Raw genomic sequence first — 26,023 nt, forward strand, 5'->3', positions numbered from 1 at the left:
ATGAGAAAGTCCCTTAAAATAATAGTATAGATATACAATGTCCGAATTGTGGCAAAAAGATGCAGAATAATTTGTGGTCAATCTCTAAGAATTTATCAACAAGAAGAACAGAGAAACAGACTCCATTCCCACACACCCAAACATCGTGTACTTATCACTTGACCTCTCACGCCATTTAAAAGCTCCACCACACCACTCCTCCATGGTCAAACAAAACATGACTTCCTCTTCCTCACTAGTTCTCCTCATCATTAGATAATAAAACAACAGTCTCTAAAAATATTGTTAAGACAATATTTATTTCTTGGATTAAGATCTTTTGAGTTATTTAAGAATTTTTAGAGTTACTTTTAAAGTAAATTTCCAATGAGTAGGTTTCGAAACTCGGAGGGAGGTTGAAAAGCATCCAAAATTTTATGATACTTTTTATTTTTTATATTTTGGTGGAGAGTTAATGAATGGTACGAACAGTATTGATTTATGAAATATTTTTTTAAAAATTATATAAAAAAAGAAAAATATAACTGAATTTTTAATAACTTCTTATATTTTTAAAAAAAATTGTGTTGAAACTTTTCTAAAATGACCTATCTCACAGACACCCGTTAGCTAAAACGCTTAGCATCTCATGGCACTTTCAAATTGCAATCAAAGGACGAAAGTGAAAAGTAAAAATCCCAACTTGATTTTTTCTTTTTCTTTTTATTTTTATTTTTTTCCTTAAGTTTACAACAAAGACAACACTCCCAAGTCCCAACTAGAACCAGAATTTATCCCCACGCTCCCAAACATCGCGTGTTAAGCACTCGCCCTCTCACACGCCATTTAAAAGCTCTACCACACCACTTCACCATCATCGCAATCATCATCAAACAAACAAAACATGACTACTTCTTCTTCTTCTTCGTCGTTGGTCCTCCTCATCCTCCTACTCTGCACGGCGTCGCACACGATCCCCACCCTGTCCTCCGCCAACATAGAAGCCTATCCTTCAATCCCAGGAACCCAAACAAACACGGACTTTTCAAACAATGGCGAGCTTGATCTTGCACCGGTTCGCCGGGAAGTCTACGGCGGCGGCCGAATCATCGATATTAGCCACCGGTTCACGCCGGACATGCCGTCGTGGGACTCGGCTGATGGGTTGGGTCAGTTTCTGTGGCTTCCGAAGAGCATGAAGAATGGCTCGCTCGCTAACAACTCGGAGATGAAGCTTCCCACTCATACGGGAACCCATGTTGATGCCCCGGGACACGTGTTCGACCACTACTTCGACGCTGGCTTCGATGTCGACACGCTCGACTTGGATGTGCTCAATGGTTCGTGTATTCTATTCACTGTTCTTGTTCTGTTTTGTTTTCTTGGCTTTGTGTTCGATGTTGAATCGTGTTCTTGTTTTGCTCATTGTGTTTGACCACTTTCTTATATTAAAAAAAAAAAAAAATCACTTTTAAGCCTAACTTTTATTTTGAATCAATTGCAACGGGGTCCATCTCAGCAGTTTTTTTTTTTTTTTTTTTGGAAAAAAAGTTAATAAAAAATTTGATGTATTGATCTTATTGTTATTAGATAATTTTTGTTTGGTTAAATTGCATGTTTGGTCCTCTATTGTTGACATTTGTTTTAAAATCGTCTTTTTTACTTTTAAAAAGTGTTTGGATTTGATTCCTATAATTTCAAAATTGTTTCATAAATCATCCAATGGCTGAAAAATGATGACACTTTTTAAAAGTAAATATGCAGTTTAACCTTTTTTGTATTAGTGTGTATTTTGGTGGTCAAAGCTCTTCTGTGTGATTTCTCTGTACTTTACCGCCTTCTTGTTGGATACAATGGCTTGTGTGCAATAAATTTTGAATGCATGGTGGATTGGAGAGTGCCTGTTCCACTAAAAGGAAGGTAAGGTATTATGTGTTGACTTCTTCATGGGATGAGTTAAGCTTAAATGGGCAAAATGTATGTTGGATGGGGCATTCTAATATAGTTGAAGATAAAATTCGAGTTTCATTTAAACAAATGTCAAATCTTCTACTGGTTTCTCTCTGACTGTCTCGTAATTGCAAAGAAGATATTTTCCTCCTCCTTTGGAGAGCAGATACTCTTTCTGTGGATTGGTGCATCTGAAATGTGAATGTTAGATTTTTTTTTTAGCTTGATTTGAAACAGAAGGATATGTTTAGTTCATTGTTCCTATGAGACTGTTTTGGTAAAGTGTCCTTCCTGATTTCTTGAGAAATGCTTATTATACTATCTGTCATGCTTTCTTTTATTTTTTGATATGTTTTTGCTCTTCGTACCTTGCGTATCTAAATGGGAATTTCTCCCATCTTTTTCTATGATAAAATGTAGGATCAATTTTAGATATATAGTAATTACATTTTATTGTTTTGATGAGATATTATTGGTGATGATCGGATTATATTTGTTTATTGCAATAGGTCAAGCATTGTTAGTTGATGTTCCAAGAGACAAGAACATAACTGGTATGTATTTCTAAAGAACCCTCTTTTTGTAACCTGTAATTAGCTTCTCCCTATGTTAAAAGGAAACTTTTTTTGGAGGGGGGTGGGGGATGCTGCTACAAAATTTTCAAAATGCTACTTCATTTTTGTTGGGCAGCAACATTGAAATTCTACTTTATGTGTCTGATGAAATTAGATGCTGCATCAGTTGGTGTCGCCTGCAGGGGCAGAGCCCAGATGTGTTGCTAAGGGTGGGGTGGGAAGGTGTTTTTAATATAATTATATATATATCTGTGTATGTGTGTGTTTGCGTAAGTGTTAGTGAAAAATATCATGTTTTCTGGGAAAGGTGTAAACCAACACCATTTGAAGATTATTGATTTAATTTCTCTTGAGTTTCTTATTTCCATGTTCTATTTTTGATAAATAACTTCTTAACATTATGAGTTTTAATTAAATATCTTTCTTTCATAAAACTTTGTATAAAGTTCAATAGTAATTTGTCATACAAAATTGAGAATTTTAAAGATTAAACTTTATATTTAAATATTGTATGAAAACTAAACTTTTTTTATTTAAAAGATCACTTTTGATTTCTTAAAGATTGGAACCTCTTGAATATTATAATTTAAAAAACATGTGTCCATTTATAAATAGACTTACCATGCGATCTAAGGCAGGTGCTTATTAGCCACAAGGCCCACCACTACATGATTTTTTTTCAGCTAAATGGAATGTTGTTATATTTTCTAAGTGATGAGAACATTTTGTGTGTTATATTTTCCTAAGCTTTGGATATATTTGTAGATAACAAAGCCTATTCCTTACAGCTGAAGTTATGAAATCCTTAAATATCCCCAGGGGAGTACGTCGTGTCCTTTTCAGAACTTTAAATACTGACAGGTAAGTTCAGAATTCCTACTGTAGTGGAACATTTTGTACTGATGACTTTATCTTATATTATGTTGTTTTTGCATTTATAAGTTGTTATTGGTGATACTGGTACTAATGCATTTGATGTTTAATTAAAAGAAGAAGATGAACTATTGCATTTCTCATATTTTAAAAAGAAGTTGTTAATGGTTATTTTGTATTTAACTATGAAAGCAATAATTACGCATTTTGGTTTGTGCTAACACTTGTTGCAATTTCAGGAGGCTTATGTTTAAAAAGGAGTTTGACACAAGTTATGTGGGATTTATGAAAGATGGGGCACAATGGTTGGTAGACAACACAGACATCAAACTCGTTGGTAAGATAGGCCAACGCTCTGTATCCTCTTTTTGTTACTGGGTCTTCCAGTTGTGAATTACCTAAACATTTCCTGCTAATTCAACAGATAATGCAAAAAATTCTACAAAAAATTTCTTTCTTGCAATGTGCTAACCCTTATAAAATTCATTGAAAACTGACTCTGCAAATAGAGTTATGTGTTTAGCTATTGCAAATCAAGAAGGCATTAGTAAATTTCAATTTCCATTCTGTTCATGATATTTGCATTTCTGTGCTTTTTCTTGCCAATCTAGTGTTTGCACTGACACCTTTTGCTGCTATGGAATGTAGGAATTGATTACTTATCTGTTGCTGCCTATGATGATTTGATCCCATCTCATCTTGTCTTGCTGGAAGACAGGGTAAGAAAATCTTTATTTGATCTTCCATGTTTGGCTTTTAGAAATGTTTTGCTGATTTTACTTAGTATTTTAATTAAGCATAATATATATGGTGAGGATTCATTTTTCCAGCTTCAAAAATTGAGATTCTTTTGTCCAACTGTATATATAGTTTGGTATTTCATTGTTTGGGTTTATGTTAGAGATTCTTGTGAGATTTCTGAGGTTGATTCTCTGTCTATGAATCTGAAGTAATGTTGTCCTGGTGATTGGGGCCGTTATGACATAAGATCTGGTCTCAAGTAATGTTGTCATTCAATTGTGAATCATTAGTGTATATCAGGATTGGGTCATAGCTACTTCCGTTTGCTGCGTGTTGCTCAGCTGTTAGTGCAGTGATGTTAACACGAGCCAAATGCATCAGACTACTTCCCCACTACCCTTCTCCAATCATGAAATCATCATGGTCCCAGACCCCACAAACACCGTCATTAATTGGTTTAACCTCAACCTCATATTTTGGATGGAAAAGTTTTTGACTGGTAAGTTACAAACGCATCAGTGGGGCTTGAACCCACAACCTCACCTTCCATCCCGTTATTATGGGAGGAGGAAATGGCATTAGGGCTATATATTAGTGGGGGCTTCACCTCTTTATGTACAGTATTTTGCCTGCTTTTTCTTTAAACCACTTTTAGGTTCTTTTCTAAGTATATTGTATTTAAATTAAAAAATTAATCTAAAATATCATTAAAAAATTCTGTTAACAATTTGTTCAAGCAAAAGTTGTGGATGACTGGCTATTGTGGTGGTATTTAGTTATTTACAGTAAAAAACTGCCATGATCTTTCCAGCATTGACTTTTTATATAACTTGGTCAAGAGTCATATTCCCCTGTTGGCCATTGTAGAGATTGTTAATTTAGTCAAGCTCTCAATCAATGTCTTCTTCCCCCTTACTGTATTTGGTTAATAAGCATCTACCAGAAGGTTGATGCCTGGGATCTTGAATTGCAGAGCAGCTGGTTCTGGTTTAATCTCAGACATGTTTGTTTTCCCACATTTATCTTCTTTTACATTAATGAGTGCAACGTCCCATTTGCAAAGCATCATTGATTAGTCTATAGGTGATCCAGATTGGGATTAAAATTCTATTACATGTCTATGCCATGGCTTTAAAATATAAAGTAACAATTGAATTTTGTTGTGTTTGGATTCATATAGAAGTAGTAGGGTCAACACACGATGCTAATAACGTTTTAAAATTCAGGAAATCATCCTTGTGGAAGGCCTAAAGCTCGATAACGTCCAGCCAGGAATATACTCTGTCCATTGCTTACCTCTTAGGTTGCTTGGTGCTGAGGGATCACCAATAAGATGCATTCTCATCAAATAAATAATAGTTCCCTTGTAAGTGTATATTACTGAAAGTGATCTAGCTTATGCAATAATTTTCCTCATTTAATCTGAAACCTGTTTTCTTATTGGTTTTAGTGGTATGCTCATGCATATTGGTTAAATTGTTACAGGGAAACAATGTTAGCCTAAGAAGGCGAGTGGAATCAGAATGAAGAGATGGGTTTTCTTGTGCTAAATTAGAGCAGGAGAGATATGTAATAACATATGGTAAAAACTCAGCAAATGTTATAAATTGGTTGGGCCTTTGGACTTTTTGTACAGGTAATAAAACTATTATTCGTAGTTTTTGTATACTCAACAAAAATGAACCACCAAAAAAAAAAAAAAAAAAAAAAGACACACACCTACATTGTTAAACATGCCCATCAAAACATATCCATCGCTTAGAATAATCATTTGGACTGAGTGGTGAATAGAGAGGTCAAACCTTAAAATGTTGCATGCTAGGAATTTCTGGCCTATTATTGGTAGGAGAAGATGATAATCCCTTATTTATCGCAATCAGTTTATACTTTATAGCAATGACAGCGGCTATTCATGAAGCAGAGTCTAGGACAAGGTCATGTACATCTATGGAGCTAATAGGGGCAGTATTCTTACTTTTGAAATTCATTGTGACTTACCTAGATCAATAAATCGGAGATAAATGTGAACCAGAAAAATAAATAGTTTCAGTAGGCTGTAGCTAGAATCATATGGCTATATCCCTCATTGATTTCAAGCATAATGGTACGTAACATTGAATTGAATATCTTTGAAGTTTGAACAATGAAAGATCAGGCAGTTAGCATACAGAACAGCTTATAAAGTATAATAAATTATCCAAAACAAAAACACAAATCTTAATTAATGAAAAAGGAATGAGGAAACCAATCATGTACTAGCTCCTGCACCATAATGGAAAGAAAAGAAAAGAATGGGAGAAAGTTTTAATTACACATTTAGGCTCCAAGTTTTAAAATGGATCTCGTCTTTTGAAATGTTTCATTTTAGTTATTATAATTTTAAGATTGTGTCAAAAATTAAATTCGTTAAGAGTCTTGATGTTTGGTACAGGGCAATATTTTAGAATTCTTAGGAATGTTTAATATTCTCATGTTTGGTTGCAAATTACACCAAACATGTGGGTATGTAGAAATAAGAATGTGGATTCCTTTTAAAATATGTGGGTATGCAGATTTCCAAACTTAGGCTGCGTTTGAATCGGTGGTAAATGATTTCAGGAAATCATTTACCACCTGACCCATGCGTTTGGCTGGCAACGGAAAATTCATTTTCCGGAAAATATGCTTACACTTTGACCGAATTTTCACCCTTGACCCGGAAATCATTTGAAGTCCTTATTTTACCTTCAAATGATTTCCGGAAAAGAGAGAGCCATCGCCGAACCAAACCGAGCGAGAGAGAGAGCGAGAGCGAGAGAGAGAACGAGCCTTCGACTTCGACTTCGCCGGCGTTCACGAGCCTTCGACTTCGCCGGCGCCACGAACAACAACAACACACACCACAGGAGCCAAGAACGCAAAAAAAAAAGAGAAACCCAGAACAAAGAAAAAGAGAAACCCAGAACAAACGGACCGATCCACGCAGTCCGTTCACGAGCCTTCGACTTCGTCGGCGCCACGAACCGACGAACCGACGAACCGCGCCATCGCACCTCGAGCTCCGATCGCAGCACCTCGCCATCGCACCTCGAGCTCCGGTCTCGCACCTCGCCATCGCACCGCGCTGATCGCGCCATCGCATTTTTGTATACTCAACAAAAATGAACCACCAAAAAAAAAAAAAAAAAAAAACCCCAGACACACACCTACATTGTTAAACATGCCCATCAAAACATATCCATCGCTTAGAATAATCATTTGGACTGAGTGGTGAATAGAGAGGTCAAACCTTAAAATGTTGCATGCTAGGAATTTCTGGCCTATTATTGGTAGGAGAAGATGATAATCCCTTATTTATCGCAATCAGTTTATACTTTATAGCAATAACAGCGGCTATTCATGAAGCAGAGTCTAGGACAAGGTCATGTACATCTATGGAGCTAATAGGGGCAGTATTCTTACTTTTGAAATTCATTGTGACTTACCTAGATCAATAAATCGGAGATAAATGTGAACCAGAAAAATAAATAGTTTCAGTAGGCTGTAGCTAGAATCATATGGCTATATCCCTCATTGATTTCAAGCATAATGGTACGTAACATTGAATTGAATATCTTTGAAGTTTGAACAATGAAAGATCAGGCAGTTAGCATACAGAACAGCTTATAAAGTATAATAAATTATCCAAAACAAAAACACAAATCTTAATTAATGAAAAAGGAATGAGGAAACCAATCATGTACTAGCTCCTGCACCATAATGGAAAGAAAAGAAAAGAATGGGAGAAAGTTTTAATTACACATTTAGTCTCCAAGTTTTAAAATGGTTCTCGTCTTTTGAAATGTTTCATTTTAGTTATTATAATTTTAAGATTGTGTCAAAAATTAAATTTGTTAAGAATCTTGACATTTGGTACGGGGCAATATTTTAGGATTCTTAGGAATGTTTAATATTCCCATGTTTGGTTGCAAATTACACCAAACATGTGGGTATGTAGAAATAAGAATGTGGCTTCCTTTTAAAATATGTGGGTATGCAGATTTCCAAACTTAAAAGAAATTATATTTATTATAAATTAACAATTTTAACCATTTTTCCTTATCATTTAAACAATGAAAATAAAATATAAAACAAATCACCAATATCATATAGACCTAAATGCTCTCAGGTTGTTTTGTTATGGGTTAAGCTCTTTTTAAAATTATGGTTAAAATTTAATTTTTCTCCTTTTTATATCCCCTATTTGGGATTGGTTAGATGCTAAAGTAAAATAAATTATTTATTTTTATTAACAAGATTTTCGTAAAGAATAAGAATTTAAATAGTTATTTTTATATTGTACTTGTCATTTTGAAATCTTAGACTATAGTTTTAATGAATTTGTCATAATTTATAGTTTACATTTTCTTTGTCATTTTTTATTTGGAGGAAGATCTTAAAAAAAAAAAAAACTTGATATTGAATTTACAAATCTAAGGATAGTATGGCAAAAATAAATAATTCATTTAAGATTCTTATGAATAAACTAAACATTATAATCTCACATTCTTAGGAATCTTATTGGATTTCCAGTTAAACTAAACATAGAAATAGTTACATTCCTAAGCGTCTAGATTATAAGACATCACATTTCTAGTAATTTGGATGCCATCTGGATGCCAGAAGTAAGTTTAACTAGTTGATTCTTCATGGTATTTCCAATGGAATCATTTAGAGTTCAAATCTCATTCACAACTTTTGAATTATTGGGAAAAAAAAGAAGAAGAAGAGAATAAATTCAATACCCTTTATCTTTTTAATGTGGTAATGAGGTTTCACCAAAATATTGATAGAATCCACAATCATGGTTTTAAAAATCGGACTGGACTGACCGGTCTGACTGGTTGAACCGAGAACCAACCACCGATTCAGTCCGAAAAAACCCCCTAAAACTAAGTTGAATTGGGAATTGAAACCAAAAACAGTTTTGCTGCGGTTTGGTTTTTAAAACCATTTCCGCAATTCATAATTTCATTCTAGATAGAGGAGTATTAGGTATGGTGAATAATATATAATCTAATGTAATCTTGCTTTGGGAGTTCTCTGACCTAGGGTAAGGTGCGCCGAACCCTACAAGTCAGGAGATAAGACAGTGCCTACTGGTGGTGAGGCAGTCCTAGTGAGATAGTACAGTGAGCAGTCTTGTGTCTTTTCTATAGGGTACAAGGCATGGAAAAGTTGATGGGTTCCTGGGATAAACTATCTCTCTCAGAGTCCGAAAGAAGTAATTTTGAAATAAGAGATGAACCAGGGGTGGAGGAACATGTTTTGGCAGCAAAATTCCTCACCAGGAGAGTTCTTAATATGGAGGCAATTGCTAAGACGTTCACTCTACTGTGGAAAACCAGAAAGGGGTTTGAAATACGAGATATGGGTGATCATAGAGTTATGTTCGTATTTCCAAATGCTGCGGATGTTGAAAGGGTTTTGAAGGGAGAGCCTTGGACGTTTGATAGGCACCTCGTGGTACTAGAAAAAATGAACAACAGTGACGACGTTGATGGCCTGAGTTTTAACCAGACAAGTTTTTGGGTGCAGATTCATGACTTACCAGTTCGGCGTTCGTCCTTAGAGGTTGCAATGGAGATTGTTTCGGTGATGGGAACTGTGGACGTGAAAATGTCTAAGGAAGGGGGCAGCAGAAATTTTAACTTCTTCAGAACCAGAGTCAGTGTGGACATATCGAAACCTCTGTGTAGAGGCCGTAAGATTACCATGGCCAGTGGAAAGGAAGGGTGGGTGAGCTTTAAGTACGAGAGGCTTCCTAATATCTGCTACTGGTGTGGCAGATTAACGCATGGGGATAGAGAATGTCCAAAGTGGGTCAAAAGCAGAGGGACTTTGAACGCGGAAGACCAACAATTTGGACCGTGGCTGCGTGCTGCCACACCAAGCATGATTCGGAGAACGGTAATCAGGGTGGCGGGTATGGATGAAGAAGGTACCGATGATGAAGAAGACAGACAGATGGATGAAAAGAGAGGTGATGAAGGTAGCGACTCCGTCGAGAAAAGGAACACGGTGGTAGTGGAGGAAAAGGGTGCACGACAAGGGGAGGAAGACGATGACGTGGCAGAGACAATTAATGATGGAGTAACGGGTACGGAAAGTCCAACGAAACCGGACCCCATTAATGACGGTTACACAATCATGGACGTTACTCTTAACAGCCTGGCTTGCTTCAATTCAGGGAATAATAATCAGAAGGAAGATTTTTCGGGACAACTGGAGGAAATTGATAGAGAGATTTTGAAGTTTGACAACGTGCATGTTAGTGGAGTAATTCTGGCTGACAATACACCAAAAGAGGGAGTGGGCTTACAAAAGGGGTATAATATTGATGGGCTTGGAGAAGTGGGCTTACAAAAAGGGCATAGTGTTAATGGGCTTGGAGGCGTGGGCCATAACTTAAGCAATGAGGCTGGAAAAGAAAAACTTATGCCACAAAAAAGAACTTGGGTCCGTAGGAAGCAAAATAGAGGTGAGCCCAGTGGCAACGCCTCTTCTGTTTTGAAGAAGAGAGTGTCCAGAGAGGATGCTGCAGAAACAGAGTTTATAGAAGGGTGTAGGAAGAAGCAAACAATGGAGAATTTTTCAGCAGCGGCGGAGGCTGGGTCCCAGCCCCGCCGGGTCCAATGAGTCTCATGGCGTGGAACTGCAGGGGGCTTGGGAACCGCCGTGCAGTTCAAGAGCTTGTAGATATCATACAAGCACAAGGTCCCATGATCGTGTTTTTGTCGGAAACATGGTCAGACAGAGATAGAATGGAATGGATTCGGTGTAAGTTAAAGTTTGATGGTTGCTTCACTGTTCCAAGCACAGGTTGGGGAGGTGGCTTGGCTCTTTTATGGAAGGAGGAGGATATGGTGTGGGTGGATAGTTTCTCAAACTATCATATCGATGCGATCGTGCATGGAGGCACAGAGAGGGCATGGCGATTAACTGGTTTTTATGGTGAACCGGAGACAAGTCGACGTTCTGAAGGATGGAACATGCTAAGGATGTTGAGCTCAAAGCCGAAATTACCATGGTGCTGTTTCGGTGACTTCAATGAGCTACTGGAGGTGGCAGACAAAAGGGGAGGTGCACCACGTTCTCATAATTTAATGCAGTCATTCCGGGAGGTTTTGGATGACTGTGGATTTATTGATTTGGGTTTCTCAGGACCGGAGTTTACGTGGCATGGGAGAAGAAGAGGAGAGTTAGTGTGGGAGAGATTGGATAGAGGGGTTGCTAACTACGAATGGCTGAACAGGTTCCCTGCAGGTAGTGTGCGACATCTCCACTGTTTTACTTCGGATCATAGACCCTTAATTCTTGCTCTTGATCCGAGTGGAGAAAGTCATAAATGGAAGCGGAAACCGTTTAGGTTCGAAGCAATGTGGATGATGGATCCAGGATGTAGTACCACGGTGGCAAGAGCATGGACACATCAGGTAGAAGGTACTCCAATGTTCCAAGCTACAGAGAAGATAAGGAAGTGTAAGAAGATGTTGAAGAAGTGGAGTAGGAACCATTTTGGTAGTGTAAAGCAGCAACTAAAGGAGACAAAGGATAAATTATGGAAGGCTGAGGTGAGGTCGGTCAGGGAAGGGAATGATGAAGAAGTTGTACTTTTAAAGGCTGAATTGAACAAGTTGTATGAGAAAGAAGAGCAAATGTGGCACCAGAGATCGAGGTTACAATGGATTAAATGTGGAGATAGGAACACCCAATTTTTTCATGGGACAGCAACTCAGAGAAAGCGGTCAAATTTTATTAAAGGACTTAAAGATAGTGAAGGGAGGTGGCAGTCAGAGGAGGACACTTACACGAAAATTTTTGTGGACTATTATACTAATTTGTTTACAACATCTAATCCTCAAAATCTTGAGAACATTATGGAAGGAGTCCAAAGAGTTGTAACAGAGGAGATGAACTCAAAGCTCACAGCTACCTATACAATGGAGGAGGTGGAGGTGGCAATTAAGGAGATGGCACCTTTAAAGACACCTGGACCGGACGGAATGCCACCACTATTTTATCAGACATATTGGTCTGATGTGGGTATGGACATTTCTCATGCTGTTATCTCTTGTTTAAATTCTGGTTCTCTTTTGAAGTCCATAAATCATACCTTTATTACTTTAATTCCAAAAGTAAAAAATCCAGAGAGAGTTTCTGAATTTAGACCGATAAGCCTATGCAATGTAATTTATAAAATTATTAGTAAAGTTATTGCTAATAGGCTTAAACCTCTCCTTAATGATATTATTTCTGAAACACAAAGTGCCTTCACTGCTGGTAGATTGATCACAGATAATATTCTGATTGCTTTTGAATCCTTGCATCATATGAAGACTAGTTGTACAGGAAGAATGGGGTACATGACTTTAAAATTAGATATGAGTAAAGCCTATGACAGGGTAGAGTGGGTCTTTTTGGAGAAAATCCTTCTGAAATTGGGTTTCCAACATTCATGGGTGGCCTTGATTATGGAGTGTATCACCACGGTGACTTATTCTATTATGGTTAATGGAGAGCCAAAGGGTATGATTACTCCAACTAGGGGAATTAGACAAGGGGACCCATTGTCTCCTTATCTTTTTCTCTTTTGTGCAGAGGGTCTTGATGCTATCCTTCGGAAAGCAGCTAACGATGGGGTCATCTCTGGATTCTCATTGTGCAGGAGAGGACCGAAACTAACCCATCTCTTCTTTGCAGATGATTGTCTATTATTTTGCAGGGCCACCTTGGCAGAATGTGAGCAAATAAAAAATATTTTGAACATATATGAAGTTGCTTCTGGTCAAATGGTGAACAAAGGCAAGACAACTTTATTTTTCAGTAGAAATACAGATGATGCCACACAAGAAGAAATCAAAGATTCCCTTGATCTCCCGGCTATCCAACACTATGAGAAGTATCTGGGATTGCCTTCCTTTGTGGGGAGAAATAAGAAGGCATGCTTTATTCATATTAAGGAGAGGATATGGTCTAAAATGCAAGGTTGGAAAGAGAAGTTGTTGTCTCAAGCGGGCAAAGAAGTTATGATAAAAGCAGTGATCCAATCAATCCCAGCCTACTCTATGAATGTGTTCAAGTTACCGGTAAATCTTTGTAAGGATATTGAGGCCATGATCCGGAAATTTTGGTGGGGAAGTGACAGAGGCAAGAAGATTCATTGGGTGAAATGGAGAACACTATGTTCTTCAAAATCTATTGGTGGTATGGGATTTCGGGACATAAATGATTTTAATGATGCCATGCTTGCGAAGCAGATTTGGCGGCTCATTCATCACAAAAACACACTGTTGTATAAGGTCTTTAGCGCTAAATATTTTCCGGATGGCAATATATTGGATGCACCAATCCCTACCAAGTGCTCTTATGCTTGGAAAAGCATATTACAATCCAGGAAGGTTATACAAAAAGGTGCTGTTTGGAGAGTTGGGGATGGACGAAGTATAAGAATTTGGGACCACAGTTGGCTGCCTGAGTCAGGGAGGAGCAAAGTGGTGTCGCCAAATTTGGATGTGGGGTTGAACCGGGTTTGTGACCTCTTTTATCCAGGTACAAAATGCTGGAATGTGGAGGTGCTGCAGAATTACTTCTACCCGTGGGAAGCTGATGCAATTAGAAGAATATATGTGAGTGAAGCTTGCAATTCGGACTGCCTTGTATGGCCCAAAACCTCGGATGGCTGTTACTTTGTCAAGTCGGCATACCAGATGCTAGCAACGGAAGAAATTAATAAAGCGCCATCGTCATCTGGTGAGGTAGATATGAAGGTGTGGAAGAATATTTGGAAGATTCAAGTGCCACCAAAAATCAGACATTTTATGTGGAGACTTGCGACGGACTCCTTGCCAACTAAACAGAACATAGCCCGACGGAAAATAACCATTGATGAGACATGTTCATTGTGTGAAGATCAGCAAGAATCGGGCATGCATGTAATTTGGTTGTGCGACCAAGCTAAGGCGGTGTGGAAATCTATTCCAAGTTTCTCATGCTTGTATCAGGTTGATTATCGGTCCTCTCTTGATCTCATAGAGGCTGTCGTCGAACAGGGGTCGGCCTTTACAGTAGCGTTTTTCTCAACCATCGCTTGGAGTATCTGGCAGCGACGAAATAAAATCCGGGTGCAGCAACCTTCATGGCCCTTACATGAGATTGGCAAGAGGGCAAAGGAGTTGGTGGTGGAGTTTTTTGATGCCCATGCACAGCCCACTAGATCACAGGTGCACCGACACAATACAAAGTGGACTAAACCTCCAGAGGATTGTTATAAGACTAACTTTGATGCAGCTTTATTTGAAAACAGCAACTGGGCAGGTATTGGGGTGGTGATTAGGGACTGCAATGGGGATGTTATGGGTGCTCTAAGTCAGAAAATAGTGCTACCTCAATCCATAGAACATGCTGAAGCATTGGCGGCTTCTCGGGCTGTGAGATTTGCAAGGGAGCTTAGTCTATCCAATGTCATGTTTGAGGGAGACTGCCTACGGATTATTAATGCTATCAATACAAAGGAACCATGCCACAATCTATTTGGACACATCATTGAAGAAATAAGGAGCTGTACTACACCTTTATTGACCTGTAATTTCCAACATGTAAGAAGGGAGGGAAATAAGTTGGCACACGCCTTAGCTAGAAGAGCAGTTGTATCTGCAGACACTGATGTATGGGTAGAAGAACTACCCGCGGATTTGGANTTTTTTTTTTTTTTTTTTGATATTTTGGATAGAATTTAGCGCTCTGCGCCATGCTCGGGATATTATTGTCTTCTTATATCAGCTATGCATTTGTTAGTCAATTTAATCTTAAAAAAAACATCACTCATCACTCAAACTATAATAAGTCTCTTCCTAATCCTAATCCTAATCCTAACTACTTAACACGCGGAACACGTACAGCCATACATTTGTAACAAATTAATTTAATAATATATATATATCTTAAGAAAAAAAAAAATCTCTCTCTGTCTCTGCTTCGGGAGTTTCGCGTATTTTTCCACCGATTCCACACTTTTGCACTCTCTCATCAGCCATCACAAAGCCATGATCACCATGATGATGATGATGGTCAAGCCCCTTCTCTTCTTACTACTCTGCTCACTACTGCACCCGATCGCCGCCACCGCCGACAACCTCGTACCTGAACGCAGAGAAGTGTACGATAACGGTCGAATCATAGATATCACTCACAAGTACACTCCTGAAACTCCCTCAGGTGGTGATTCTGAAAATGGGGTTGGACAGTTTCTCAGGCTCCGCGACTCCATGAAGAACGGCTCGCTCTACAATGGCTCCGAGCTCAGGAAGCTCTTCGTTCACGCCGGCACCCACGTCGACGCGCCGGGTCACATGTTTGATCACTACTTCGACGCCGGCTTCGATATCGACACGCTTGACTTGGGAGTTCTTAATGGTACTACTTAATCTCACACTCGAGACTCGAGCCTCGTCTACTCCTTCTTGCTCTGCTCTGCTCTGCTTTTTCTGTTTGATGCTATTTCTGATATTCTAATTTGGGTTTTTTTTTTTTATTTTTTTTATTTTTTATTTTTATTTTTTATATGTTGTGCAAATGTGATGTGATAGATGATTATATGTATGTGTTTGTTTGTTTTGATAGGTCCGGCGTTGTTAGTTGATGTTCCAAGGGATAAGAACATTACTGGTATGTATATTTTTAGTCAACTTTTCTGGTTTAAATACTCTGTTGGTTTCTAAAGATTAGTACACGAGCGATCTTAGTTCATGGAGTTTAAAAGTGATCGCTTTTAAACTAAAAATCCACACGTCGTCACTCCATTAGACTAAATTTGATCATTTTAAGTGTTTTAGGGACTATAATTGATCACTTTTAAGTATTTAGGCGCTAAAAGTGATCACTTTAAGAATTTTAGGGACTAAAAGCAATCGCATAAAGTGTGTTAGGGATTAAATTAACTCGTGGGCTAAAGTTGAGGGACCAACCATGTATTTTGGCATAGTTTTAATTGAGGGTATGATTGTGTGTGCGCACGCATGCAGGATAAACCATGTTGAATTAGGCACTCTTATGCCCTGCTATGTAACAAGTTTTTTGAAAGCTAAATGAAAATGTACAAGTGATGAGATCATGTTGTGTCTGATGTTCTTAAGTTTTGGACAGTAGGCCTAATGAAGTCTTCTCCTGACAGCTGAAGTTATGCAGTCTTTAAATATCCCCAAGGGAGTACGCCGTGTGCTTTTCAGAACATTAAATACTGACAGGTAATTCTAGATCAATTTTGTTTTTGAAGACTTTCACCATAGTATTTCAGTTTCTGTTCACAATTTTGGCTAACAAATAATAAATCTGCATTAATAGGTTTGATGATATTCATGATATTGGTAATTGGTTTGATTGAAAATTTTACATCTTACATGATATCAGAAAACTGTAATTTTTAAGATTCTTTTTAACTGAAAATATTCATTGCTATATGTTTTTCCCCTCACAATCAAAGGTTTATGGAAGACATTTTTATTTGTGAACTAAAGTTTATCTTCAAATCAGAGTCATTTTTGTTTTGTGGTTGTACTTACTACATGCAATCTTTTAAGAATGCCATCAAAGGAGGTCAGGAAGTAGAATTTTAGCATGCCTGCCCATGTACTCGCTCAGCATGCTAAACAATATTGAAGACATTGTGGGTTGGCTGGAGGAAACTCATAGCCTTATTCAGCATGCGTGTGCTCAGGATGTAATCCATTTGTCTTCTGTTGTTGGTTATTGAAATTTTCCAGGTTTCCCATAAAAAAAAAAGAGTTGCCACAATTTTTTGTACTTGCATAAGGTCAACATATCATACTGATTTTTTCTTTACCTTTTATTCTCTATCCAATTGTCTCTTGAGCTTATTAATGGTCAAATTATTAGGTATATATGATGTTAGAATCATATTAATGAAAATCAGTTTTCCCTTTTATTTGGTTCTTGTGGGTTCATATATTAGCTAACAAATATAGATTTCTCTCTTGTGATGAAAAATGAGTTTATATTATTTACGAATCCTTATCAGATGAATTCCACCCCCCCCCCCACCCCCCCGCCCCCACCCCCACCGCCCCCACCCCCCTTCTTCTCATTTCATTTTCCCATTATAAGTTGCTTCATGTTCAAAACTCATGGTTTGCAGGTGGTTAGATGACTCTAGATAACACAATTCATCATATCATATTCATTGTTAAAATTCTGCCACTGGTTACAGTGGCCCTAAAAGAGGTAAACATATTGACAGCAGAATATCATAATCACCGCTGTTGGTTACACAGCCCTAAAAGAGGTAAACCTGTAGACAGTAGAATGTCGTTAAGGGTTAACTATCAAAGACCATTATAATGTTATGAAAAATGTGATGGTGCACATCATAGGAGAGGCAGATAATTAATGATGATGAAGTGGGAAAATGACCATGTGAAGATGAAAGTTGAAGTTATTAAGAAAAGGTAAGATATAATATTATAATATATGAGAAAGCCTTTATCCTTGGAATTTAAGTACTCTGTACTCCTTCACCTTTCTTCTTCTGGATACATAATAATTATCCTAGACAAAACTGGCTTGTTGGATTCAGCAAGTTGCTGTATTATTGGAAAAGCAAGAAAGGGTCTTGTTATGATGACTATAGCCTCCCTTTCAGCTTGCTTCCAACTACTTCCCCTTCTGAAAATGATTGTTTGAGTTAGAAATGCTGAACCTTTGCAATAGTAATAATTAGAAAATTTGATTTGAAATAAAACTTATCCAATTTCAGGAAGCTTATGTTCAAAAAGGAGTTTGACACAAGCTTTGTAGGATTTATGAAGGATGGGGCAAAATGGTTGGTGGACAACACTGACATCAAACTTGTTGGTAAGATGTAGATTGACTTTGATAAATTTCAGAGCCACTTTAAGCCTTTTTGCTATGTGGAATCTTGCATCAATGTTGGATGACAGCACTTAATTTTCGAAATGTAGTTACTAATGTATGCTGTTTATGATATGGAACCTCAATCACTACATAGGATGTACAAGATCTTTCAAGTAGTAATCACAGACAAATTTTCACTTAATTTATGCATGTATAATTATTATGTTTTCCAATGCTGAACATGACTATGAAAAACAAGTGCAAAGTAGGCTATATGATATGGACAGTATCTAGTAAGTTTAGAGTAAATATTTAGTATAAGTAAAAATTAGAATTTTGCCATATTTAGGGCCTGTTTGGATGCAGCTGAAAACTGAAAACTGAAAACACTGTAGCAAAATAATTTTTAAATGTGTGAATAGTATCGTGGGACCCATTTTTAATGAAAAAGTTGCTGAAAAGTGAAAATTGTGGGTCCATAAACAGTGTAAAAATGTACTGTTTATTATCTAAAGTCAACAAGTGCGGCTACTGTTCATTGAACAGTAGCCGCACAGTACCGAAAAGGTGAATTTATACGGCTGAAAGCAAAAAAAAAAAAAAAAAAAAAAAAGGAAAAAACGCAAAAGCAAAACGTAAAAGCTGAGGCAAAAAAAAAAAAAAAAAAAAAAAAAAAAAAAAGGAAAAAACGCAAAAGCAAAACGTAAAAGCTGAGGCCAAACGGTCTCTTAATATTGATGTATTATTTTGATACCAAGACAAAATTATGATTCCATGTTGCCTTGGATTCAATTTGAAAGAGTAATGTGTGAGACATAATGTAGACACTGAACTAAAATAACACACTATCTACAAAATAATGTATTCCCATGGAGGGGGATTATTTTGATTATGAATAAAATTTCTCTTGAAATTGTCCCAATGGCCTAGTGCTGACTATTGAAGTTGTCTCTCGCTTGGTGGTGACTCCAAGCAAGCTGAGGCATTGATTCCTAGGTTCTCTATCTTTATTTTGTCTGACTCAGTGTAATAAACTAAACAGTGTCTTTCTAATTTTCAAGGTACAATTACATTAGTTGTGATTCACTATTCCACCGTATCTAGATCATTCTTTCCATTTAAGAAGACACCATTGTTCCTTATTCTGTTCACCTCAAGCTTCGTCCTTTTTGGCACTTGTAACTGGAGGAGTCAGTAATCTTCATTGTAGAAGATGTATCCATCTTAGCAGAATCTCTCAATTTGATCATTCTTTCCATTTAATAAGACACCATTGTTCCTTATTCTGTTCACCTCAACCTTCGTCCTTTTTGGCACTTGTAACTGGAGGAGTCAGTAATCTTCATTGTAGAAGATGTATCCATCTTAGCAGAATCTCTCAATTTGTACCCAGATGACTGTCATTTGTGATTCGTCTCCTTTTATCTTGCCCCTTATCTATATCACATCCCCATTTCAGTTATGCTCATATGAACTTGTTGATTGTTGGAGACTTGGAGTCCATTATTCTTTATATTAAGGGGGCAATCTGATGGCGTTTTCAATGCCCTCCTTAAGGTGATATTAAACATTGATTATGCAATAATCTGGGTGTTAATTGATTTGATATTGCTGTTCTAATTCTATAGGCAGCATCCTTTTCAGCCTAAGTTTGTGATGATGGAAAAGATACAGTATTTTTGTGGGTTGTTAATTGATGAATATTTTGGTTCTACTCACCCTAATCTTTACTAATTTGTTGAGGATCCATAGCCGACCCCAAAAACTTTGGGGACTAAGGCCTTTACTAAAAAGATCATAACTAGTGTACAAAGCTCTCACTTTTGTGTGGTTTGGGAGAGGTCATGCCTTGGTGCTATGGCAAGTTCCTTCCACTAAAGTGACAGATTGCAAGTTCAAGTCTGGGAATCAGCCTCTCCTAAAAATGTTTTGAGCATCACAAATTAAATGCTTTGACTGACACATAAATTCTCTTTCCCTGTTCCTACTCTACTTACTCATCTTTGAGAAAATGTGGGAACTAAGGATCAAATTCCTTTCTGCTCCTCCTTTTCATATGCCATTACTGTAGCATTCAGCAACATGCCAAGGTTCAATCATCTCTTTGTCATTGGTTCTTCAATACTTAAGATACTGCAAAAAGCATTCCATTTAAAATTTCTTTGTTGCAATATGCTAGTACCCCTTTAAAATTCAATGAAAACTATTGAGAGGAATGTTCAACTAATCCAGAGGGAGGGGACATTGGTGAAATTCCTTTCTGTTTATGATATTCTCATTTATGTGCTCTCTATTGCAAGTCTAATGGTTGCACTAACGCATTTTCCTGTTACGAAGTGTAGGAGTTGATTACTTATCTGCTGCTGCTTATGATCATTTGGTCCCAAGTCATCTTGTTTTTCATGAAGGCAGGGTAAGAAAATATGTCTGATAGTTTAGTGACTCATCCTAGTTAACTTTCTACGGGTGTTTTGCTGTTTTTATATGGTATAGCTGTTGAGCGTTAACTATCTACTAGGTGAAGGATGATTTCATCTTGAACTGTGGAGTAGTTGACATATTTTTTTCCCTGCAAGTTTGTCCCTTACAATCAAGAGTGCAACATCATAGTTGGAAAATATGATTTGACTAGTCTATAGGTGTTCCAGATTGAAGTTGAAATACCATTATATGTCTCTGGCTTCTTTTACAGGATAAATAAAAACTGAGTTTTGTTGTAAAGGTGCAACAATGCATGGATTCATGTAAAATTAGAAGGGTCAACACAAGATGCTAAGATTGCTCAAATATTTCAGGAAGTCATACTCGTGGAAGGCCTAAAGCTTGATGACATCCAACCCGGAATATATTCTGTACATTGCTTACCCCTTAGGTTGGTTGGTGCCGAGGGATCACCCATAAGATGCATTCTTATTAAATAATAGTTTTCATGTAAGTTTGCTTTCTGATGGCATAGTGATCTCTGTCTCTCTCTCTCTTAATCAGTACGTATATGGCATACTCATGCACAACGATTAAATGTTACAGGAAACAATGAAAGCCTGGGGAGGTGTTGAGGAGAAATACCGTGAAGATAGGTTTTATTGTGCCTCACTGAAGCAGAAAGAATATGCAATAAATAAACTCTGAAAGATATGTTGGATATTTATTCCTAATATTTAGCATAGGTTATTATGAACCATGTAGAAATGCTAAAAAACTGTAAGCTTGCATTGCTCTTTGATTGTGTATAATATACAGCATAATATACAGATGTGGTAGAGCAGCACTCACAGGGTAGCCTAACACTCCCCTTGTAAACTCGATGATCTGAGGACAAGTTTTGACATAGAAGCCTGTTGCGATGTTTATGGTGCTCCTTGGTGAAGAGATAAACAGATTAATCGGTATAAGGATCAAACTATACACAGCAACAGTTTATAGGATAAGTTCATGGATGAAACGATAATCAAGCTCAATGTGCTTGGTGCTAGCATGGAAAAACAATGTTGGAAGCAATGTAGGTATATGGGGCTTAGATTGCCATAGTAAAGTTTAACCAGCCTGGAGATCGAAACACGTTATATTTTAGATGGTTTTGGCAGTTGGCACATGTGAGCTAGCCAGCAATATTCAAATTCAACACTGCTCGAATGAGAGACTGTAGGTTTTTTCTTGGCACCCCTTAAGATCAGGTTAGGGCCCAAGAAAACATAAAAACCGTAAATGGAACTTCGAGTGTTAGCCGGTTAGGACAATCAGCCTAGCTAGCTACTCAATCTCAAGGCTTCATGCAGACCTAAAGGACTAGAGGACGAAGAGCATACAACCAACCCAAGATTCAGGAATATCCAATACACTCTAGGCTGAAGATGCTGCCATGGAAGTATCACTAAAAAAATAAAATAAAAAAACTCCTTGGAATAGTATGATTAGGAATGGCAACAGGTCGGATTCGGGCCAGGTTTTTCCATACCCCGACCCGACCCGCAGGTCAAAACCCGTGGCCTGAACCTGGCCCGTTTACTAAGCTGGTTTTTTTCTTAGAGCCCGGACCCGTCCCCGCTGGGCCCCGTTAAGAGATTGGGCCCAATTCGTGGCCCAACCAAGAAAAAAAAAAGAATTGAAGCGTTCCCATTTCTTTTCTTATTCTCCTACATTTTCTCAGCAACCAACAATCAAAACCTTAGCCTAGTAAAAAGAAACTGAAAAAGAAAAAAAAAAAAAAATTCACGTCAAACTCATATTTAACAGCTCATTTTCTCTCTCTTTCATCACATTTTCATATCAACCAAACAGAGCACAAACATTCATCGTTGTTACCTTAAAACAAGTTTTCTCATTTCTGGAACCCTAATTGTCTTCCCCAAACTCTTTTTAAGCAAAAAAAAATTGCGAGAGTAACAGACTGAGACGACGCCGTGGAAAGGCTCTTCGTCATCTACAATGCTAAATGGCCAAGAGATTTCTAAAAGACTCAGAATTTCTCAGAGTTTTTGAGAGAGGGTCTTTGGAGTTTAATCTTTTAGTGTGTAAATTGAGAAAGGATTCGAAGAGAGAGAGGGTGAGGGAGTGTGGGAGTGAGGGTGAAGGACTGAGCTGAGGGAGAGTGAGCGTCAGACTGAGGGAGGGAGGCGTGAGTGGCTAAGTGCTGAAGAAATGAGGGGTAGGGTTAGATTAGTGTGTGTGTATATATATATGGGGTATTTTTGTAATTTCAAGGTACCGAGTTTTATCCGAGTCGGGTTTCGGGTTGGGTCTTGGATTTTTTTGATAAAACCCAAACTCGACCCGGACCCGCTTCGGGTTTTTTTTTTTTTAAACCCATACCCGACCTTAATCCTAATCGGACCGGGTAAAACCCGGCTCATTAGGGTCGGCCCGGACCGGGTACTCGCGAGTCGGGTAAAAATTGCCATTTCTAAGTATGATCATAAAGACTATTGCATATTCCTAGCCGTGGGTAGACAAAAAAGGATGTCACGTGCGTAAGAGGATCCACCCTCTTACGCACGTAGGTTCAACTACCTTTTACCATCAAAAAAAAAAAAAAAAAAGGTTCAACTAACGACCTTTTGATTTTTTCCATAAAAGAGGAAGGTTCAACTACCTTTTAAATCTAAGGACTAAGGATTAAAGAGGAAGGTTCACTACATATGTACGTAGGTTCAACTACTTTTTTTTTTATTTTTTTATTTATTTTTTTTATTGTTGTACTAACGCAACAAATTTTACAATATTTTCACAATTATTAAGGTGTCAATTTTTTATAAGTTAAAATAAAATAATAAAATAAGAAAACATGAAACTGTAACCAACCACAACTGAAAATAAATGTTTTGTGAAAAGCGGCAATGCTGCTACAGTTTGCATTGTTCATCTATAGTGTTATTTTGGTGAGCCACTTTGTTTTTTTTTTTTTTCTTTTTAGTTTTGAACAGTAGCTACAGTTCCAAACGGCACTGTAGCTACAGTTTTTTATTTTTTTTTAAGTCTTTCGTTTGTACTTTTTTTTCCCTTTTATATATATTGTTATACTGACACAACAAATTTCACAATATTTTCATAATTATTAAGATGTCAATTTCATTGCCGCTTTAGTGTTTTAGCACTGTCCATCTACAGTGCCATTTTGGTGAGCCACTTTGTCCTTTTTTTTTTTTTTTTTTTTTTTTAAGTTTTGAACAGTAGCTAAAATACCAAGGGCATTGTAGCTACAGTAGCAACACTTTTTTTTTTTTCCAGTCTTCTGTCTATACTTTTTTTTTCCATTTATATATATTGTTATACTGACACAATAAATTTCATAATATTTTCATAGGTGTCAATTTCTTATAAGTCAAAATAAAATAATAAAATATGAAACTGTGACAACCACAACTAAAAATAATATATATATATATATATATATATATATATATATATATATATATATATATATATATATATATATATATATATATATATAAAAGCACAAATGTAGCTATAGTGCTTTGGTTTCGTGAGCCATTTTTTTTTCCCAAGTTTTGAACAGTAACTGTAATGTCAAGTGGCATTGTAGCTATAATAGCTATAGTTTTTTTTTTTTTTTTTTATATTTATGTGAACTGGTATATATATTGTTATATTGACACAACAAATTTCACAATTATTGATGTGCACGAATGCGCTAAAGCATTGTAACTATAGTGCTTTGGTTTCATGAGCCACTTTTTTTTTTCCCAAGTTTTGAACAGTAACTACAGTGCCAAGTGGCTACAATAGCTACAATTTTTTTTTTCCTTTTAAATATTTATGTAAGCTGGTATATAAATTGTTATACTGACACAACAAATTTCACAATATTTTCACAATTATTGACGTGCCAATTTCTTACAAGTCGAAATAAAATAATAAAATATGAGATTGATCAATTATAACTAAAAATAAATGTTTGAGAAAATATTACAGCACTTATTGTGCAGTGCTTTTGGTTTATTCAACTGATACGATAACTACAGTGCCTAAAGTGTTTTTTTTTCTTTTAAATATATATGTAAGTTAGTACGTATATTGTTATATTAACACAACAAATTTTACAATATTTTCACAATTATTGACGTGTCAATTTCTTACAAGTCAAAATAAAATAATAAAATATGAGACTGTGACCAATCACAACTAAAAATAAAATATTTTGAGAAAATGTTACAACACTTATTGTGTAGTGCTTTTTTTTTTCTTTTAAATATTTATGTAAGCTGGTCTATATATTGTTATATTGACACAACAAATTTCACAATTATTGATGTGTCAATTTCTTACAAGTCGAAATAAAATAATAAAATATGAGACTGTGACTAGCCACAACTAAAAATAAATGTTTTGAGAAAATGTTACAACACTTTGTGCAATGCTTTTGGTTTATTCAACTAGCATGGTAATTACAGTGCCTAAAGTTTTTTTTTTTTTTAAAAAATTTTTTTAGTAATCAGTTTGTGTTGTTGTTGTTGTTGTTTTTTTTTTTTTAAATATTTATGTAAGCTGGTATATATATTATTATACTGACACAACAAATTTTACAATATTTTCACAATTATTAATGTGTCAATTTCTTACAAGCCGAAATAAAGTAATAAAATATGAGACTTTGACCAACCACAACTAAAAATAAATGTTTTGAGAAAATGTTACAATATTTATTGTGTAGTGTTTTTGGTTTATTCAACTGGTACGGTAGCTACAGTGCCTAAAGTTGTTTTTTTTTTTCCCCTTAGTAATCGGTTTGTGTGTGTGTGTGTGTGTGTGTGTGTTTTTTTTTTTTTTAATATTTATGTAAGCTGGTATATATATTGTTATACTGACACAACAAATTTCACAATATTTTCACAATTATTGTCGTGTTAATTTCTTACAAGTCGAAATAAAATAATAAAATATGAGACTGGGACCAACCACAACTAAAAATAAATGTTTTAAGAAAATGTTACAACTCTTATTGTTATTACAATATTTTCACAATTGTTGAGATCTCAGTTTCTTATACATCAAATAAAAAAATGCTAGGTCCACAACATTTTAACATTAATTTATATAGTGCCTAAAGTTTTTTTTTAAAATATTTATGTAAATTGGCATATTTATTAATTATATAGAAAGAGCCAAAGGCTCATGAATAGTGTTTTTTTGGTTAGTGAGGTGCACTTTCTCTTTTCTTTTTTCTTTTTTTCCCTCTTCAAGTATGCCAGTTGGTTTGAGCTTTGTTTTGTTTTTGTTTTTTGTTTTTTTGCGTTTTGTGTTTTTTGTTTTTTTTTTAAGATCTCTATATGTTTACTTTGTACTTGCAATGCAAGTTTACATTGTAAATACACAAAAGTGGTTAATATTATACACATTTGCACAAAAACTGGTACACATTGTACAAAGTTTGTAAATGCGTACAAAATTTGCCAATTTTTTTTGTGTCTACAATATAAATTTACATTGTAATTAAGTACAATGTATACATAGAGATATTATGAAAATATTGTAACGCATGTGTCAATTCCTTATGGGTCAAA

General features: G+C 36.3%; 2 protein-coding genes across 2 annotated transcripts; both read left to right on the top strand.

Moving 5' to 3' along the window:
• The first annotated feature begins 834 nt into the window (after positions 1-834).
• LOC112035934 (cyclase-like protein 2) lies at positions 835-5,778 on the top strand. The gene is made up of 7 exons (XM_024068757.2): positions 835-1,319; positions 2,439-2,483; positions 3,293-3,365; positions 3,617-3,714; positions 4,026-4,096; positions 5,345-5,484; positions 5,604-5,778. The coding sequence occupies exons 1-6, from the start codon at positions 884-886 to the stop codon at positions 5,468-5,470; spliced, it is 849 nt and encodes a 282-aa protein (XP_023924525.2). The 5' UTR covers positions 835-883; the 3' UTR covers positions 5,471-5,484; positions 5,604-5,778.
• A 9,304-nt stretch (positions 5,779-15,082) lies between these two features.
• Positions 15,083-21,256, top strand: LOC112035936 (cyclase-like protein 2). Its single transcript, XM_065765495.1, has 7 exons — positions 15,083-15,551; positions 15,759-15,803; positions 16,309-16,381; positions 17,908-18,005; positions 20,348-20,418; positions 20,801-20,936; positions 21,033-21,256. Exons 1-6 carry the CDS (start codon positions 15,182-15,184, stop codon positions 20,924-20,926), a joined length of 783 nt encoding a protein of 260 aa, XP_065621567.1. The 5' UTR covers positions 15,083-15,181; the 3' UTR covers positions 20,927-20,936; positions 21,033-21,256.
• The last annotated feature ends 4,767 nt before the right edge of the window (positions 21,257-26,023 follow it).

Source organism: Quercus suber, unplaced genomic scaffold (genome assembly GCF_002906115.3).
Source record: "Quercus suber isolate HL8 unplaced genomic scaffold, Cork oak 2.0 scaffold_633, whole genome shotgun sequence".
Taxonomy (NCBI): domain Eukaryota; kingdom Viridiplantae; phylum Streptophyta; class Magnoliopsida; order Fagales; family Fagaceae; genus Quercus; species Quercus suber.